Source organism: Telmatherina bonti (assembly GCF_933228915.1).
Source record: "Telmatherina bonti genome assembly, chromosome: 22".
Taxonomy (NCBI): domain Eukaryota; kingdom Metazoa; phylum Chordata; class Actinopteri; order Atheriniformes; family Telmatherinidae; genus Telmatherina; species Telmatherina bonti.
Genome location: NC_136631.1, coordinates 14,116,887 through 14,135,330, shown reverse-complemented (window position 1 = coordinate 14,135,330; position 18,444 = coordinate 14,116,887). Strand labels below are relative to the sequence as shown.

General features: G+C 38.9%; 1 protein-coding gene across 2 annotated transcripts; it reads left to right on the top strand.

Annotated features, from left to right (window-relative positions):
• Positions 1-1,349: 1,349 nt before the first annotated feature.
• Positions 1,350-18,186, top strand: LOC306772323 (cytosolic 5'-nucleotidase 1A-like). 2 transcript variants are annotated; one of them, XM_079261750.1, is made up of 7 exons: positions 1,350-1,505; positions 9,480-9,729; positions 10,819-10,986; positions 11,136-11,265; positions 13,869-13,991; positions 14,085-14,269; positions 15,446-18,186. In XM_079261750.1, the coding sequence occupies exons 2-7, from the start codon at positions 9,595-9,597 to the stop codon at positions 15,815-15,817; spliced, it is 1,113 nt and encodes a 370-aa protein (XP_079117876.1). In that variant the 5' UTR covers positions 1,350-1,505; positions 9,480-9,594; the 3' UTR covers positions 15,818-18,186. The 2 variants fall into 2 exon arrangements, with proteins under 2 accessions (XP_079117876.1, XP_079117875.1); XM_079261749.1 differs by lacking the exon at positions 1,350-1,505 and adding an exon at positions 8,112-9,334.
• The last annotated feature ends 258 nt before the right edge of the window (positions 18,187-18,444 follow it).

Here is an 18,444-nt window from a genome sequence, read left to right as displayed (position 1 = left end):
GATTAAACAATCATATATCACTAATCATACTTAATAGTGGCCCAAAAATGTAGATGCCCGTTGACTTTGTGTAGGTGTAACCTTGAGCACATATGGCTGTGGACCAAATTACTCAACCTGTTAAATTAGCTGAAAAAAACCCACCAGAAACAGATGCACATGTCTTATCTTTGACTTGTTTTCCTGACAAGCAACACTACCAGTCCTACTTGCTGCTCCAGCATTTCTTGTAGATAAACCACGTTAAAGATAAACCACGTGAAACCTTTAGAGCAGCCTTTAAACTAAGTGTAAAATGTGCAAGTGTTCCTGGAAAGTGAGATGATCAACTTATGCAACTTCTCACATCCCCCAGATGCTGCTGTGAATAATCTCCTACCTCTGCAATTTTACAGAAAAAAAGAAACAAAACAAAACTCAGACATATTAAGCAATATTTCCTCTCTCTTTGACAGGGTGTGTTCCTTTTGGACTGGTTTGTGTAACGTGTATGCATTGTGTGTTTACACAGAGGAAGAACTAGACCATAAACTCTGCACTGGTTTGTGATCTTAAGACCTGCAATTGGCTGCTTATCTCTGACCCACTTGTTGGAGGGCATGTAGCTTTTAAAGCAGGTGAAGAAGAACCAGACTAAAAGATTTCCTTCTGATCTCTTGGAGAGAATGAGATATGGTGGACTTGAATGATATCAGACCTGGATTTAGGTTGAACAGATATTATTTGTGGAGGTTAGATACTCAGTGGGATTTATTATTTGCTTTCTGAGGAGAAGTGGACTCTGTGTCATGGGTTTCTTTCTCAACACTCAACACCCTTCCCCTTATTCTATTGTAAAGTGGTTGACGGTCAAGGAAGATGTGGAAAACACAAGCGGGAAAGGACGCAAATGTACTCATCTGGTTGTGGTGGCACATGCACAAGTATACACACACACACACACACACACACACACACACACACACACACACACACACACAATCCAAAACTTTCCCTGACTGCAGTTGTCCAACTCGCTGCCTACTGACCCACATTCCAGTCTGGTTGTGTCACTGGAACTCTAAACCAGGCGGTCACTGTGTTCCGACGAAGCTGTGAACCCACTGAGAAACCACATGGATATGTTAGCATGTGAGAAAATGCTTCACTCTTCCCGACTGTCATCTTGCTTCCTTATAGCCCCCTTTCACCTGTCGGCCCCCATCTCTCTGCCGGCCTTTTCCCTCCCCTCAGGTAATTACATCCGACAATACTGATCTAGGTCAGTCTTCTGCTTTTGGTCTTTCCCCCTCTGTGCTGCTCGCCCTCCCCTTGCTAAGGACAGTGTTACATAACAGTGATGATTCAGTTTGAGCAAGCTTTATATGTTTTTCTCTCTGGATACATCTGGCCCCAGCTGACTGGTGTCAAACCAGTGTTTTTCTCTCAACTTCCACCTGACAAGCCATGAAACTGAATAAACCCTCACAGCGACACAACTTCATATGCAACAAAGCCAAGCTATGGTAAGATTTAATTTGGCTCTTTTGTGTTTTTGCTCAGCTAAACGGGGACATTTTTAACCTCCCTCAACAAATGGCTGTCTCACTTACTGTAGAGTTAGTTCTTTCAGAGATAAACTCAAGAAGGCAATAATCTAATCTGGAGCTAATCCTAATCCTGTTAATGATAACGCTTGTGCCATCTGGGCCCAGACACACCAAAGCTCTGATCATCAGGAACCCATCAAAAGGTCTTCAAACCATCTCACTTGATGTACAGTGAATGGCTCACGTTCAGCTCTGGGATGCTTACAACAAAACCAGGTTGAGGGTGGGTAAACTATCCAACACCTAACGACAAAAAAACAAGGCACCGCGCAGCTGATGTTAAAAAGGTAACTAGCATGAATTTAATGCAAATATTTTGTGCTTGGACATGCGAGTTATTTGTTTCCAAGGTGTTGCAGGGCTCCAGGGAGCAACTGTAAGTGGGGTGATGTAACCATGATGCTGGTTAATGGATAATCTGAAGTAGAGATGGGGGGAATGGGACTCAATAGCAACAACTGCATCACCACTTTCATCATGGAAACTGCTCATCAACTCAACTACTTCCAATATGCACAAAAAAATCTCACAGGCGGTGAGATGGGCTACTATTTCTAGTTCCCTTTGTTCTTTTTGGGTCCAAATGACGATGTTTATATGTACTTTTTTAGCATTCAAACAGAATAAAACATGAAACCTGATCATTGACACAGTAGGATTTGTTGATATTCAATGCTTCACTTTCCAGCTGTTCGCTGTCAATTGATATGAACAGTTTCCAAATGCCACGGCCTCTATTTTCAGCTAAAACACCCAATAATTTACACACTAACCATAAAGTGATTGACACATTTAGCAACTGACTTAAACACATCTGTTATCATCTAAAAAGTAGTAATCTCTGAGGCTTATGGGGAGCATTTTACTTGCATTCTGCTGCTGGACATTAAATCAAATTCGAGTTTGATAATTATGCTTCTCAGGCTTTCGGTGTGCAATGTTTGCATACAGCTGGGGAAATGAGTGCTGGTACCACAGAGGAGATTTTGCTTTGAAATACTGTTTCGGGGTGGTGTCAACATGGAGAATCTATGCACAGATTATTTAAGGGAAGAGGTGATGCAAACTATGAACCAAACTAGAAAAAAATCACAAAGATCATTAAAACATCTGTAGGAATACAATGTATGTACATTAACACAATGTGATGATCAAATTTAAGTGGGAAGATTCTGAATGGATCATCCTCACATCTCAAACTGAGGGCTGCGCTTACATGGTGTTTACACACCCAGCTTTAAATTTCTATAAGCACCACTTTTCAAAGCCACCAGGTACACCTACCGGTAATCACTTTTCTCATAAAATGTACAAGACTTATATGTGACATCAACATGACTCCTGTATTTCAGAACCTCTTCAACAGGCCGTTTAAAAAATGACACAAATTACAACTTATGAACTTTTAGTTTGATTGGCCATAAAAATTGCTTCCTGATTGTGTCTTCCTCCTGCTCTGATTCGACTTAAAGTCTATGCATTTTCTCTCTCAGTCGTGACAGAGATTTGTATTATGTCTTTCAAACTTCCATATTTGTCTTTGGGTTTTATAGAAGCATCGACCTCCGGTGGTTAAAAGTGAAGCCTATGCGAAAGTGTCAAAAATTACAGTTCACTCCTCATCCCCATCCATTAATAGGGCTTTAAAATAGTCCCGTCTTAAAAAGACCAAATTTCCCAGCAGAAATAAACGTGTTTACAGCCTGGTTCAAGGAAACATTTTAAGTTCAAAAGGTCAGGTTTACCTTTAGGACAATTGTGGGAATTTTGTTATAACTCATCTGTTTAGAAGTAATTTAATATCAAAATTTGGCTTAATTGGATGCATGTCCTTTTGTCCATATGCGTGTCAACAGGTACTCGATCCTGCTGCAAGAAGGCAGTGTATCAGCCAGGCTTTTTAACTGGTTAACAGTGTGACTTAGCTTTAGCCCGCCTACCTCCATTAGCTGGTTAGCTCCGGGTTAGCTCAGTTAGCTCTTAGCTACAACCAGTTCACAGTTTAATAGAGGTCAATCATCTATCCCCATGCAAACAGCCCCCCACTCTTTGCCTAATTTTGTAGTGATGGGAGTGATGGCATGCGTGACTCAAAATGGTGATAGTGGGAACCACCTAATGAGATTTACTTCAGCTTCTCAGAAACCTACTGATGATGTCACGGAGGCAAGATCCATCCATCAGACTATGGTTTGACTATTACCATTCTTCCTTTCTAATATACCCATATAACTTAAGTTTGGAAGGAGAATTTTTCTTAGACTCTTCCAAAAGGCCGTCTGCGGCGTGGAGTTTAGTTTTAAACTTGCCTGAAAACAAGTCATGTCCTTTAAATGTGGTGATGCATGTTCTGGATTCCTCAACAGAACCTTGAACATAAAGTCATTCAGAGATGAAATGAGGAAATGCGAGGTATTTCTGCTTCCAGAAATATGTTCAAACCTGTTGCCACTGCTGTGGACTGTGTCCACAAAGAAGCACTTGAAAACTTAGCCGCTGCTGTGCTCACTGCAAACGGCGAGCTTTTGTCACCAGCAGATGTTCCATTGTTTGGTCCGGCGGTGTAAGGTTGCTTCAGTTGAATTTGGGACTCCTTCTGCATCTTTTGAATTTAGCCCCTTTCAGTGCCGTCACCACCAGTCTGCCTCCCTCCAAACCCATACCCCCACCTCTCATCACCAAGCTACTCAGAGAGGGGCTTTACCCTTCCCCCTACCCCCTTTAACCCCTGACAGGCCACATAGTTTTTCTCCTTCAGCAGCACACAGATACCACTCTTTTGTCTTTGCCTCGGTCAGGCCTTCACTAATCACGCCCTCACCACCACACTAGTCAATTTATTGACCAATTACTGCAGGGTGAGGATGTATTTGCACCAATATACATTTAAATGCAGATTCACACACACATGCATAATCACACAGCATGTGTCTTATCTGGATGTCTGTTATCAGATGGTGAATGCATAGCCCTGTTTATTCTTACATGGTTACAAGTCTTGAATAAGACTGCTGTTGTCTTCGGGGCCTAAGAGACCACTACTGTGGAGCTTATGTAACAATCACTGCCTCTGCTTTCCTCCACCCCGTTAAAGGCTTGTGTGTATGAAACACAAGAATGAAGCAGTGTAATAAGAGCTAGGAAACGCACAAGCAACACAGGCTTCCTGTTTTTGTATTGAACCAACTGGAGGCAGGAAGTGAGAGGAACTGCTGCTCTTTTGCTCTGTGACAGGCCAATTTTGCCTGTCTAGCCAATGGTGCTCAGTCTGGTGGATACCACGCACTAAAGCAATGGATTTGCATTAGTGAGAAGCTGGGGTGACTCGGGGTTGCTGCATCTCGGAGAGCTAATAACAACAAATCCAATCATGTGACTGCGCTGGTTCAGTTCAGGTTGTCTATGATGCCAAGTCCACAAATGACCTTCTTATCTTGTACCTCGATGGTGGAAGGCTGTCGTCAGCAAGAAAGAAGAAGGGCCTTTACCAAATGTGTGATTACCAATAAATGTGTGTTAGTCATGGTAAACCAAGCAGAATCCTCGTAAGAACAAAGAATCCGGTGGTGGTAAACATGCCTGAGTGGCTCCTTTGAAGGACTGATTAAGGTTATAATAATCATCTGGCTAGCCTCAAGCCTTCAGGCTATGTGATGGGGGTGGGGCTTGATACAAGGTAGGGGGTAGTCCAGGCTGTTACCCTCTTTGTTCTGGCCTGCTCTACTCAGATGCCTTCTTTTGTCTCCTCCCACAGTCTACCGCTGTGAGCTTTATCTCTCTCGCAGACTCGCGCCAAAAAGCAGGAGGATGGCATGTTCATTCTTCTTCCTATTTTGTTCTTTAACGTCCTTCCAAGGTGTTTTATGTCGGACACGTTTCCAGGGTAACGGCAGGTACACTTAGGTGTGCCAAAGCTGCTTGAGCTCAGCCTACAGAGCCTCTTTCTTCATCTCTTTCTTTTTCTGTCTTGTTTCCCTCCAGCATTTCCCGCCACTCCAGGGTGCATGAGGAGGGGTGTATGGGGAGTGGAGTGATGTGGGGGACTAGCAAGAAAGACTGCCTCCTCAAAGCCTCGCGCCAAATGCCGGTATTATTCAAATCAACCCAGTGGGTGCGGCCCAACTGTCTCCATGTCCTGTTAACCCCCCCAGAGCTTCAGACTGAAAACAAAGGCAGGCGAAGTGTATGCTCAGGGCTTTGCTTTTGTAATGCATAACTGATGTTTCCCACATCGCTGAAGATGAAGCTTTAACTTTCCTCTCATCGCTGAAAACAGAAACTAAAATCATTTTTGTAAACATTTTGCTTTTTGTCACCCCAGAGGAACTTTTAGATCTAATAGATGGTTTCACTCGACATCATCCAACCAACTTTTTTTTCTTTGTTGAATCTTGATTTAGGTCAGTTATACTAAAGTGACAGTTTTTGGATAATGGTGACATTTCATTGTTTTCCTAATGGTAGAAATAAACAATAGAATTTCAACATTTACAGATCCAAAAACACCAAAGTTTTCAGACTAACTTCCTCTTTAACACTTGCAGAGTTTCACATCCTCTTTGTGTCCAACGCCTCAAGGCATGAATGAAACTGAAAAGCATAGCGGCGCAGGAGGTCTTACTAAGCCTCTACTACACTCTAGTGGCTGTATGTATTCAATGCAGCGACTTTTGATTTTTTTTCTGTGCTACCATGCCACTTTAATAGTAAATGGATTGCATTTATGCAAGATATTTGCGGCTACTTTGAGCAATCACTACAAGCGACATTTACTTATTCACATACATTTACCCTGCATTTATCTTTCTAGATACTGAATTGAGTGCATTTCTCAGTCATATCTGCACAAGTGGGGCAATGCAGAGGTTAGTGTCCCATCTCTGGACAGTATTCAGACTGAAAAGCTGAGGTCTGAACCGTAGTGTGTTTGATTGGTGAGTGACCTCTAGGGAGAGAAATGTTAAATCATATATTCAAGCACCTAGAGGTATTTGTCCGACGGACTTTTCACTGCTTGTTTTGGCACCTTGGATAGGAATGTTAAAATAATACTGTACTCAGCCAGTGGGTGGTATTTTGCATCTGCTGGATTAGTTGTCAGGTCCATCACAATGAGAGTACATTTACATCAGGATAGTCCTCTAGACTCAGTTTGACAGACTGGGGACTGGACCAAGATTGCATTCACGCTACACTTCTCAAACGAATTCGACCATTACATAAATGTTTTTCATTCTCCACTGAAGGACACGAAAATGTGGAGCTGCATCAGATGGTTTGATCTGATAGTGGTCTGTGTTGATCAAATTTCTATCAGAACTTTGACCAAATTCTTCCATGTTTCCACCATGAGTTATTCCTCCAATCCAGAGTGTAAACAATGCACTTTGTTATATAGTCTGCATTTGGTTCATCAGAAAAGAACTGAGACCTGTGTTTGCTAGCGGACTGACTCCATTTCTTTGATCCAAATCAGAATTCCTTTGCGCATTCACATTACCTCTAAACAAAGCAGACTTTCTGAGCCAATGGACCAGGATTTGAATAAAAAAAGGCTGATGTGAAAGGACCCTAAAGTTTCCAAAGTGGTTGTTATTTGTGGATTACTGTGAAGTAGGAGCAAAAGAAAGATTAAGAAAAAACAAACAGCACTTCTTTAAAACAACATCAGCTGCTCTCTCTCTGACCAGGAGAATGATCAGAAATAGTACAATTCATGATTAAATTATTCTTGCACATGCTGAAAGCACCAGAATAACTAATTTAGAAACTTTTTACAGGAATTATTGTTCAATTTTTTAAACTTTCAAGTCTTTCCAGATCCTCTCATTCCTGAAGAATTTGACTCTTGCCATTTTTTCATTTTCATGTACATTTTTATTCTTCCCTGTGGTGTTTCTCATCATGTTTGTGTTTTAATAAACATTTAATTACTTGGTTTTATTCACATTTTGACTGGTCATTTTGTTTTAACTCGTGTTGTAATTAAATGTTCTCTACACATAAAGTTGATATTACCACTTTTTTTTGTCTCAAAATACACAGATTTGGCCTCTTCAGATATTACATTGCAAAAAATTTTACTTTGGTGTAAATGAAAGATAGGAATTAATTTGTTGAGGTTGAGGGAAATTATCACAAATCTTTATGCTAATTTTAATTGAGCATATCAAATTTACTTTTCTAGATATACTCAGTGATCATTGCAATTTCATTTTAAAACATTAATGAACGAATAAATCATATTGAAATGATTATTAAACAGCAGTTTAAATCCAGCTTCAACACTACAGTGATTTTATATGTTTAAAAATATTATTCCAATTTTTCTGTAGTTTGTCTTTTTTTTCCATTCAGAACAAACTTTGACTAACATTTAAATATATTTGTTAAAACAATGTCTTAAATAACACAGTAATTTCCTCTATGACAAATAAAATATTTCCATTCATTTTAATAAAATAATTTAAAATAAACAAATCAAAGATGATGATCCTCGGAAACTTTTGATTCAGAAGTGTCACCTTTCTTGCCAATATTTTGTATTTTTTATAAAATGATTTTGAATTGATTTCAAATTGTTAAGTTTTAGGACAGAGTACAACAGAAGTCCTTGAAATCGTTGTGCAAATGCCCAAACAAAGATGAGATAAAAACAAATTTACCAAGAATTTGTTAGTTTGCAAACAAACAGCAGCTATTTGTAGTTAATCAATTAAAGTTCTTAGTGTCTGAAAACTTCACAATGATCTGAATTGGCTTCATCTTTACTGTCAATTATTGGACTAATAAGTGTGATTGGTCTAAATTATATTAGATTTGAATGGCAGCTTGAGTCTATAACATTTCCTAAAGGTGTGATTTGATGATAGAAGTCAATGTTTGTGATCTGCTACCCTTTAATTCCCCATTTTTAAATAAATAAGCTGACCATGATGGATGCAGTTGTGCCTCTGATCTTTTGATCTCTTGTACTGTTGCCTGTTCAGTATCTTCTCCTAGAAATCACCTGATGCTGGCACATTGTCTGTTTGTTAAGATTAAAGCAAAGTTAATACTATTAATACAGCATTTATGCCCCTCAAAGCACAACATGCACTTTCATCTTTGTTTTCTGCATCACCTGCTTGTTTCTGATGTCGCAGTTGGAGGAAGGTGACCATGGAGCCAATCGGATCTATTGTAGATGTGGGAGAGTCCCTGTCCCTCTGACTCTGTTGCCTGGCAACTGAGACTGCTGCTTTGTAATTCAATCTGTTCAGCAACCTGCTGGGGTTTAGATGAGATGGAAGGAAGCATTATCTGTAAATGCACTCAGGGGTAGTGTGGACTACAGTTCCCACAATGCATAGCATGGTTATGAAAGAGTACTTTATGGAGGAAGTGAAAAGCACACAGTGTACCTTTGCAGTGGCATCTAAAATAATAAACTAAAACATTTTCTGAACTAAAAATGATAAATGCTAAAGTAAAATAATTGATAAAAAAAAAAAAAAAGGTTCTGTTTACTGTTAGGAGAAGTGAAGCATGAACACATCTCTAAAGTCACGACACAGGGCTGACTGGCTTGCTCTGTCCAATAGTGTGCAGCAGCCAGTTGTCATATAGATTATATCACATGCTCTGCTTTGGATCCAGGGAGCCAGAAAGAGTTAAAAAGTGGGAGGATGCAAAATTTCTCCAAGTCAGGAGCTTGTGTGCAGAAGAGGAGAGCACCACAGACCAGCACAGAGGAACTGACCAAGGTATTTTTATTTGCATGATGCTGGAGGGAAGGGGACAAACTCCCAGGCTGAATTTTTTTTCGAGACTCTGCCTCCATTTTCATTCTACTCCACAACATCCTGCCCCTGCAGCTGCAATCACATTGTTCTCATCTCTTGAGTGCAGCAGAACTGGAGAGTGAGGCTTTGCTCGGAAACTCTTCCCTTGAAGACATAGAAAAGTGGGGACACACCAGGACTCGGTGTCATCCTGGGAGAAAACCGTGAGCTGTAGAAGTAAGATGAGTCTAAACAGCAGTCACACTCTGACCGCCAGCAGTCAGGACTTGGTCAAGAATGGCAGCAGTGGCCGAGCCCCCTGGGAAGATGCAAGGACAGTTTTGAAGCCTTCCACTCCCACAAGGAAACCCAAACCAGTGAGTATCTGATGACTTTTTCATGTAAAATGTATTTACAGCTGCAGTTTCCATGTTAGAACTGTTGTCAATAAACCCTGTTGCATCTATTACAAGTGAAGAATTAAATCACCCAAACATGTTTGCATGTTTTTTTTTTCTTTTAAAGCTTTATCAAAATCCACAACTGAAAACAGCAAAAGGGTTAATCCAGGTTTGCTGGTGAGGGTTACCAACACAAATACACAGAGATGCTGTTTCGTGAAACGAGAGATGATGCTTTATTGTTAGTTGGAAACTGTGTAAGGTGTAGAATCAGATTTCAGATGAGGTGGACAATCAAAGGCCATCAGAGACCTGAAACTGCACAGACCAAAACATAAACCCCAGCTGTAGGCACTCGTAGGATGGATGAGTTGTTTTACTCTAGTTCACATTTTCTCTCCAGCAATTTAACCTGCAATTTAGAAGTTTTGGAACGGGTTTGGCCATGCAATTTTTAGCTATTTATTGTCTTAAGTGTTTTTTCTTCTCTTATACAGTTTGATAAAGTCAACAGAACATATCTTTTGATGGAAGATTTTAAAAGAAATTACTACTGAGTAGTGTTGATAGAGCTCAAGATTGTTTTGAAGCTGTCAATGACGAAACTAGTTTTTAAAAATGGATGTGAAAGAAATATAATTGAAGAATTAAATTCACTAAAATGACCTGCAAACTTCTCCAGTTCAGGCTGCTCACAATGAATTAAATACAAAAAAAAAGTAAAAAACAGTTTACAAAATCTATAAGAAATATGATGAAAGACTGCAAACACACATTTTAGTCTCTAAAGAGTTAACAGGTGTCCGCATCTGGAATGTGCGCCTCCACTATCAGAGTCTTGCAGGGGAAAGTATTTCATATCACTCTGTCACTTCAATCCTGTCACATCACCTCTCAGTTTACCCACTGCTGCAGGTCAGGCAAGGGGGATTAAATTTATGCAATATTCTTTTACTTCTGCTCAGAGACAGAATATAGTGTGTCCTACTTTAATTCTGAACCTGATTTGATAACAATCAGCTCTACTAGTTTAAAATGAAATGTCTTCAACCCGTCCTCCTCCAGCCCAAGCCGGAGAACGCCATCACCATTGCCGTGTCGTCTCGAGTCCTCTTCAACATGGAAAAGGAGCAACAGATCTTCGAGCAGCAAGGCATGGAAGAGTACATTAAGTATCAGGTGGCACATGAAACCGAACCTTTCAGCCCAGGACCTGCCTTCTCCTTTGTCAAGGTTTGAGACTATGAGGAGGAAGAGGTGGATAAAGAATAACTGCTTGTTGCGTCTGTGGAGGTGGTGGAATGAATAAGCAAGCTCGTGTTCATTCCTGTTCTGAATAATCCTTTATTTTAATGCATATCTGTGTTTGGTTCTGTTCCCAGGCTCTGGAAGCTGTCAACACTCAACTGAGGGAGCTTTATCCTGAGAGCGAGGAGCTCTTTGATGTTGTGCTGATTACCAACAACCACGCATATGTTGGTCTTAGACTCATCAGTACCATCAATCATCATCGTGAGTTACCAATACTAATGATAACTTACATCAGAGGTATTCAGCTCTGGTCCTTGAAGGATATAATCCTGTAGATTTGGACGTGTCCCTGCTCCAACACACCTGAATTAACTGAATGAGTGACTGAGCAGAACTTGGTGCAGTTGAATCAATTTAATTTGAGTCATGTACATTGAGTCAGGGAAACATTAAAAACCTGCTGGACAGCAGATCTCGAGGACCAACTTTGGACACCCGAACTTACATTTTATCACATCTATAAACTGGACCTTGAGGATCCCAAACCTCTCATCCCAACAGAAGAGTCCTTCTTAAACTGCATTAAATGTCTGAATCTATATTCCAGCCATTGGTTTACTTGTGCAACTGTTGTTTACTGACTCTAATGTTGCGCTTCAAACAAAGAAGATGCAACAGCTTGTTCTACACCACTTTTAGCTAAATATTTCTCTAATCAGAAGGGAAATTTTTTTTTTATATCTGTAATGGATGATTTTAAGAAATGGGCTACAATGAAGTATACAAGAGGAATGAACATTAAAGCTGATAAACTTCCTCTGCCATAATTCCCTAAAATAAAGCCATGAACTTTTATGTTGGCATAATCTGAGCACTTTATACCTGCAATATACAAAGTTTAAATGTTTGAATGATTGATTTGTTGTTATTTTGGGAATCATTGTCATCCAATATAACATCAAGGGATGGCGGTGTGTCCGAAAGTTTTATATCAACCAAAACTGTTCAGTTATGTGCAATATTTATAAAATACACTGAAAAGACATGTAATCAAACTAAAGGTCATACCTTAAGTACATCACTTAAGGGCAAAAACACATTCACAGGCTGTAGTTTTTTATTGTCCAAAAACAGTTAAAGCAAGTCAATATTTTTGCCCACTGCAGATGGTCAAATGTTCAGTCATTACAATGAACATGATACAATTTCTTTTGTTCTATTTTAACCCACATGGGTGTCAAACTCCAGTCCTTGAGGGCCAATATTGCAGGTTTTTGTTGTTTCCCTGCATCAACACACCTGATTGAAATCAAATGGATCCAACAGCTTGTTGTCAACCTATTCATATATTTTGGTGTGTTGGAGCACAGAAACAGTAAAAACCTGCAAGATACTGGCCCTTGAAGACTGGAGTTTGACATCTGTGCATTAGAGCATAAAGACCATTAAGTCTACCTGTAAAGCCAACCACAGAAATAACTGTTTGAGAAATACTTACAAAGAAGTCCACTTTCCAGCTGTTTCCAACACTCTACCCATTTTCTCTTTTTAATAAAAAGCACATAAGCACTGACATATTAGAATTATACACCGGAGTGAATGTGGTTTAGATAGATAGATAGATAGATAGATAGATAGATAGATAGATAGATAGATAGATAGATAGATAGATAGATAGATAGATAGATAGATAATTATAATAATAATAGCAACACAATAATAATAATAATAATAATAATAATAATAATAATAATAATAATAATAATAATAATAATAATAATAATAATAATAATAATAAAACATCTGGTCTTTGCTGTGGTTTCTAGATTTCTAGAGTTATTGAGATTAACACCACCTGCTTTGTAATTTGCCATCATGTACCACCATGGATGAGGATTTAATCTACAGTAAACAGATGAGCAGACGTTTAGCCTGCAGTGGTGTTTTAGACTGAAGCCAGAAAGTTCATCTTATTCTGTGGATAATAAATCCAAACATGCAGATTGGAAGTGTGTTGTCACTGCAGTGATTTAGGTCAGACGTAAAGACAGATATGTGACTGAGATTAGAAAGAAAGTCGGACTTTAGAAAATTAGGTAAAAATACACAAAGAGCAAATCTGAATGCAGTACATCCTGAAATAATGAGCACAGTGTAAAAAAAAATCCACTTTGACGTGAGGTTTTAAGACAACAGCCTTCTTATGTTGTTGTTTTTTGTTTTTTTTTTCTAAAATAGGTTGTAAAGCTGTTTGTAGAAGTTAATCTGTTGATGGTGTTAAAAGCAGATTCAGGACTGACAATATTCCTCCGCTAGTCCTGCTGTTTCCGCAATGTGATGGATCTCATGACCCAGGTTCTCTCCAGGCCACCTAGACATGAAAGTGTGTACATGAAGTTTACTCAAGACATCACTTTATCCTATGTGGAATGAAAAAGATAAAGACAGAAATGGAGCTGTATTTTAGGAAACTCCTCAAGTGTGGGGCTTTCCTCTTCAGCTGTTGAAGCTTTGCATGTTGACAAACTCCCACTCAGTGCAGAAGGGTCGTCTCTCTGGAAGAGCCAGAACAGACTGTGGTTGCAGTTCATCCTTCTTATGATCCACACAGCACAATCTGACCCCAAATGGAAAATGCTGGAAATTTATATTAGAGTTTGCCACCTCACAGTCTGCATCCACTGACGTATTTAAAAAAAGAAAAAAAAAGAAATCTGCACACACAGATGCCTGTTGGCAACACACAACAGGTAATTAAATTGTGATGATGTGTAGCTCAGCAGCTTGCTCCACTTATCAGTGTGTATCCAGTTTTTTTGTGGACATCAACCATTACCTCATCAATTCATTGCTCTTCTCTGTAGAGCTGTTCATCGAGCGTTTCTGCATGACTGGAGGAAACAGTCCCATCGGCTACTTAAAGGCCTACCACACCAACCTTTACTTGTCTGCTGACCCATTCAAAGTTCGTGAAGCTCTGGAAGAAGGTGAGTACAGAGAAAAACACCCTGCTCATCTTTTTTAAACTATCAACACCATAAGGAGTTACTCAGTGTGTCTATGACATGTGTGTGAACCAGGTATAGCAGCAGCCACCATGTTCACCCCCGAGAAGATGACAGAAGTGTCTGAGACTCAGCTTCGTGTTGCCTTTGACGGCGACGCTGTGCTTTTCTCAGACGAGTCTGAGCAGATATACAAGGCCCATGGACTGGACAAGTTCTTCGAGCATGAGAAAGCGCATGAGAACAAGCCTCTGGATCATGTAAAGTACACGCAAAGTGACATTATTATTGTCTTTACACTGTTTTTACTCTTATTTCACTTACAATACATGTAAATGCAACATGATGCGAATTAACAAGCAGCTGCAGATACGCATGGAGTTATCAGAGGGTGGGCAAGCCTGCATCCAGGGAGCCATGTAATAAGAAAGGAAACTAATTTGTTCTCTCTCTCTCTCACACACACACACACACACACACACACACTGCTGTGATAACTGTGGCCACATTTGAGGGACACTTGAGAAAAGAAACGTCTTTACATGAATAATCTGGATCCCCAAGTGGAAATATTTGCAAAAAGATCCATTGAGAGGTTTAATGAGGCTGTATGTAGATACTGAGCGACTCTGAGCATTCTTTATAGTTTATTCCAGTTTATTCTATCACCTCTAGTATGGGAATCCTGATCAGCTGAGCTGATGTGTAATCCCTGAAAATACTCGCTGAAAACTATGACATAGATTCCTCGAAGTAATCTTGTGCTACCGCGTAACTAGATTAACACTGCTATGTAGCCTAATGCTAACGTCCGGTTAATAACCTTACATAACAATAGTTGTTCCCGCAGAGGGAAAAAACCTCTTCTAGAAAATTTTCAGCTAAACGTCAGTATTTTTAAAAGGTTAGTTAGTAACGCTTCTCCTCTGTTGACCTGTCAGTCACCTTATCTAGCATCTATGGTATCCCTTCCGCTGACTCTCCCACCGCTGTGCTTTGCTTTTAGTAGTCAGGTATGTAAAGACAAGAGATACTTGATTCATTCCCAATAGTGGAAAATCAGTTGTCCAACATTGTATAATGTTTGCCATACTCAATCAAACATTCACTGCAATACAAAACCACAACATGACAACAGTAATTAAGATAAGTAAAAAGCTGCTATCAATAGTAATGAAGTTGACAAGATTTATTGTGGAGTCTTTAAGTGGCCATGATAAATGATCTCCTCAGCCTCTCTATCCTGTATGGAGACAAGTTGGTCACTGCGGTTGTTTCTCTGGGCAACCACATAGTTATGCATTGGTCCCTTCTGGTGACAACTGTTATAAACTTCAGCTTTTAAGGACTTGTATAACTTTTGCCATTTAACAAATAACATAACACTTATATTAACTGGATGTAGAAACTTATCTACTGCTTTATCTCTCCCACAGGGGCCACTAAAGGGCTTCCTGGAGGTTTTGGGAAAGCTGCAGAAAAAGTTTTATGCTAAAGGCCAACGCATGGAGTGCCCCATCCGGACCTACCTGGTGACTGCTCGCAGTGCAGCCAGTTCTGGTGCTCGAGCCCTAAAAACTCTACGCTCGTGGGGTCTGGAGATCGATGAAGCTCTTTTTCTTGCAGGTGCACCCAAAGGCCCAATGTTGGAGAAGATCAGGCCACACATTTTTTTTGATGACCAGATGTTTCATGTGGAGGGGGCAGCGGAAATGGGGACAGTGGCGTGTCACGTGCCCTATGGGATTGCTCAGAGAGTTGTCCGGAAAGGAGGGAAGGACAAAGAGTCCTCTCCTGCAGTGAAATAGCCTGGATGTCCAATTTTAATATTCAGCTGTGGGATGTTATAAAAGCTGGGGAAGTGAACTGTGTAAAAATTAAAGAAAAAAATAGAGATAAAAAAAAAGGAAAAAAGAAACAAGAAAAAAATTAGCTTAAGCAATAGAAAAAATGTTATTACTTTGACCAAAAACATTGCACTTTAAATAAAAAAAATATTTATTTTTTATCTTTACATTTACATAAATGTGTAACTTTATGAACCAAATTCATCAACTGTTATAAGCCATTTAACAGAACAACATTTAAGTTGCCAGGTTGGAAAAAGTTCTTATGAATTTGTGCTTTGTGGACATTTCTGTATCGACACATGGTTTTACTGACATCTGTAGATGTTCTTCATCCCTTTTAAAACAAATGATCCCAAAAAAATGCACTGTTTAAAACCAATCAAATTTACATGTACAAATATCAAATATATAAAAACATTATTTATTCAGGCATTGCAGTAAGAAATATAAAACTAATATTTTTGTAAATTGCAAATTTATGCAGATTAATGGGTTTGTGCAATTATACTAAAAAAGAGCTAAATTGGTGCCTTTTCCCACAGTTAGGTCTTTTCTTGTTTCTTTGTGTCAATGCATGTTGTTAGTAAGAGTATACCATACATGTTACTGATTTATTCTTGGATATGAATGTATTTTAAAAAATGACTAATAAGGCATACTGACAGACTTGAAAATGTTGCTCACGTTTCTTTTTGTTAAGATATTCTGTAAGTTTGAATATCATGTGCACTTTTAACATTTGCTGCTTGTTCCTGAAGCGCTGAATGTTTCCTGTTTCTCAGTTTGTGCATCTCCTCTCATTTTGTCATGTAGATGTCGTCACTGATGTTATGGAGTTTATTGTTTTATGCAAAGCAACTTTGTGTTGCAGGAAACTGGTGTTGATGTCAGATGTGAAGTGGGTAAATAAATAATCAAGCACTTTCTTTCTGTCACAGCCGAAACAAAAATGACCATTTATAAAAAATGAACAAACAAACATCTTAGTTCATGTTCTTCCGAGTGGAAAAGCTTAAAATGTTTCTTTTTGTGGCGTTAAAAGAGACTTAATCTTCTTATTTACAATCAGATATCAAGACAAATTGGAAAGTAAATAATTTTAGAAATAAAAATAAAAGAATGGATGTCATGCATTTAAAAATCAAAATGATCCTTCCTTCTGACAGCAGGGGGTGACAAATACCAAAAACATCTAAAATTGCAATGACGAATCCGCACCCTTTCTTATTGTTGTCTTTGTGTACACATATTGTGCAGTGCATCTCCTGTCTTCCTTCTGTCACCATAAAGCTTCTGAAACCGAAACATCCACTAGTAAAGGTAGAAAAGAAAGTTTGGGTTGTCAGTGTTGGAAAATAAAAACTTTCTTTTATCACTAAGAGGGATAATGATTACCAACTACAGAATACAATGACAAAACAAACTTTTACATTGTGCAAACTAAGATAAATATAATTTAAAAATTATTTAATGGGTTAAGTGGTCACTTATAGACTTTATTAGACAACATGAGCTGCAAATTTTGATTCCTGAAAGTGAAAAAGAGAAAAAGACCAAGTTTTGTTCATTATGAAAATCATCAGGTGTGATTCTGTTTTTTGAAGTAATGGTAATAAAATGATCCTTTTTTTATTATTATAACCAGAAACCAAAAACATAGGACATTTTATAAAATGTAATTTTCTTCTGCTGCTTGTAGAGGTAACACTTTACAAGACATCGTTATGAGTTGCATTAAAGTGAGCTGACCAAAACTAACCTACATGCTTGTTTTAGCTGTAAGACTTAGAACCAGATTTCTTCCAACTTCTGTTTGATGAAGTTAACAAATTTCCCAGTATTCACCTTGATTTTGTTTTAAACACTGGATTTTAAAAATCTCAATTAATTGTCTTCTAATAATTTCACAATGTGCTCTGCTGCATTATTATCAATTTTCATTATCATAAGATTAGGATAAAATAAGATCAAGTTACAGCATATCCATATTGTGGCTGTGGTTACTGTAAGAATAATATATCAACTTGTCTCCCTGTATTAATGATGCATTTAAAAACAAATACTTAAAATATATTGTTGTGCGTGCCATGGTCAGCTGTTTCACCTTATCGTTTCCAGGTGTGTGTTATTATGGCTTTTATTTCCTCTGCAGTGATTGGCTGGGATGGACATAAAGCGGGAGACTCAGGCAGAGGTCACTGCCAACATCTCCACTGGTTCCTGTTGGTTGTTTTGAGCAGGGAGTCTCTGGTAGTCCAGTTTTCGGTTTTGGTTCTTTGGTTTGATCTTCTTTTTGTTTGGGGAGCAGCCAGATCCTACGGCCCACTGCGTGGCTGGTTTGTGACTGCTCCCTTCTTTTGTTTATTTCGGCTGGGGCTCCCTCCTCCTTTGGTTGCTGTTGGTTTCTTTAATAAACTATTGTTAAATGTTGATTGTTGGCAGTGGTCTCTCTTATATGTTATGTTCCTATTTTTTGAAAATATATTCAATACATTTAGATACACTAAAACACAATTCCATAGCCCAGAATTTTACCAGAAATATTTTTGGATCAATGAATCTGACACAAAAAAAAACAAAACATG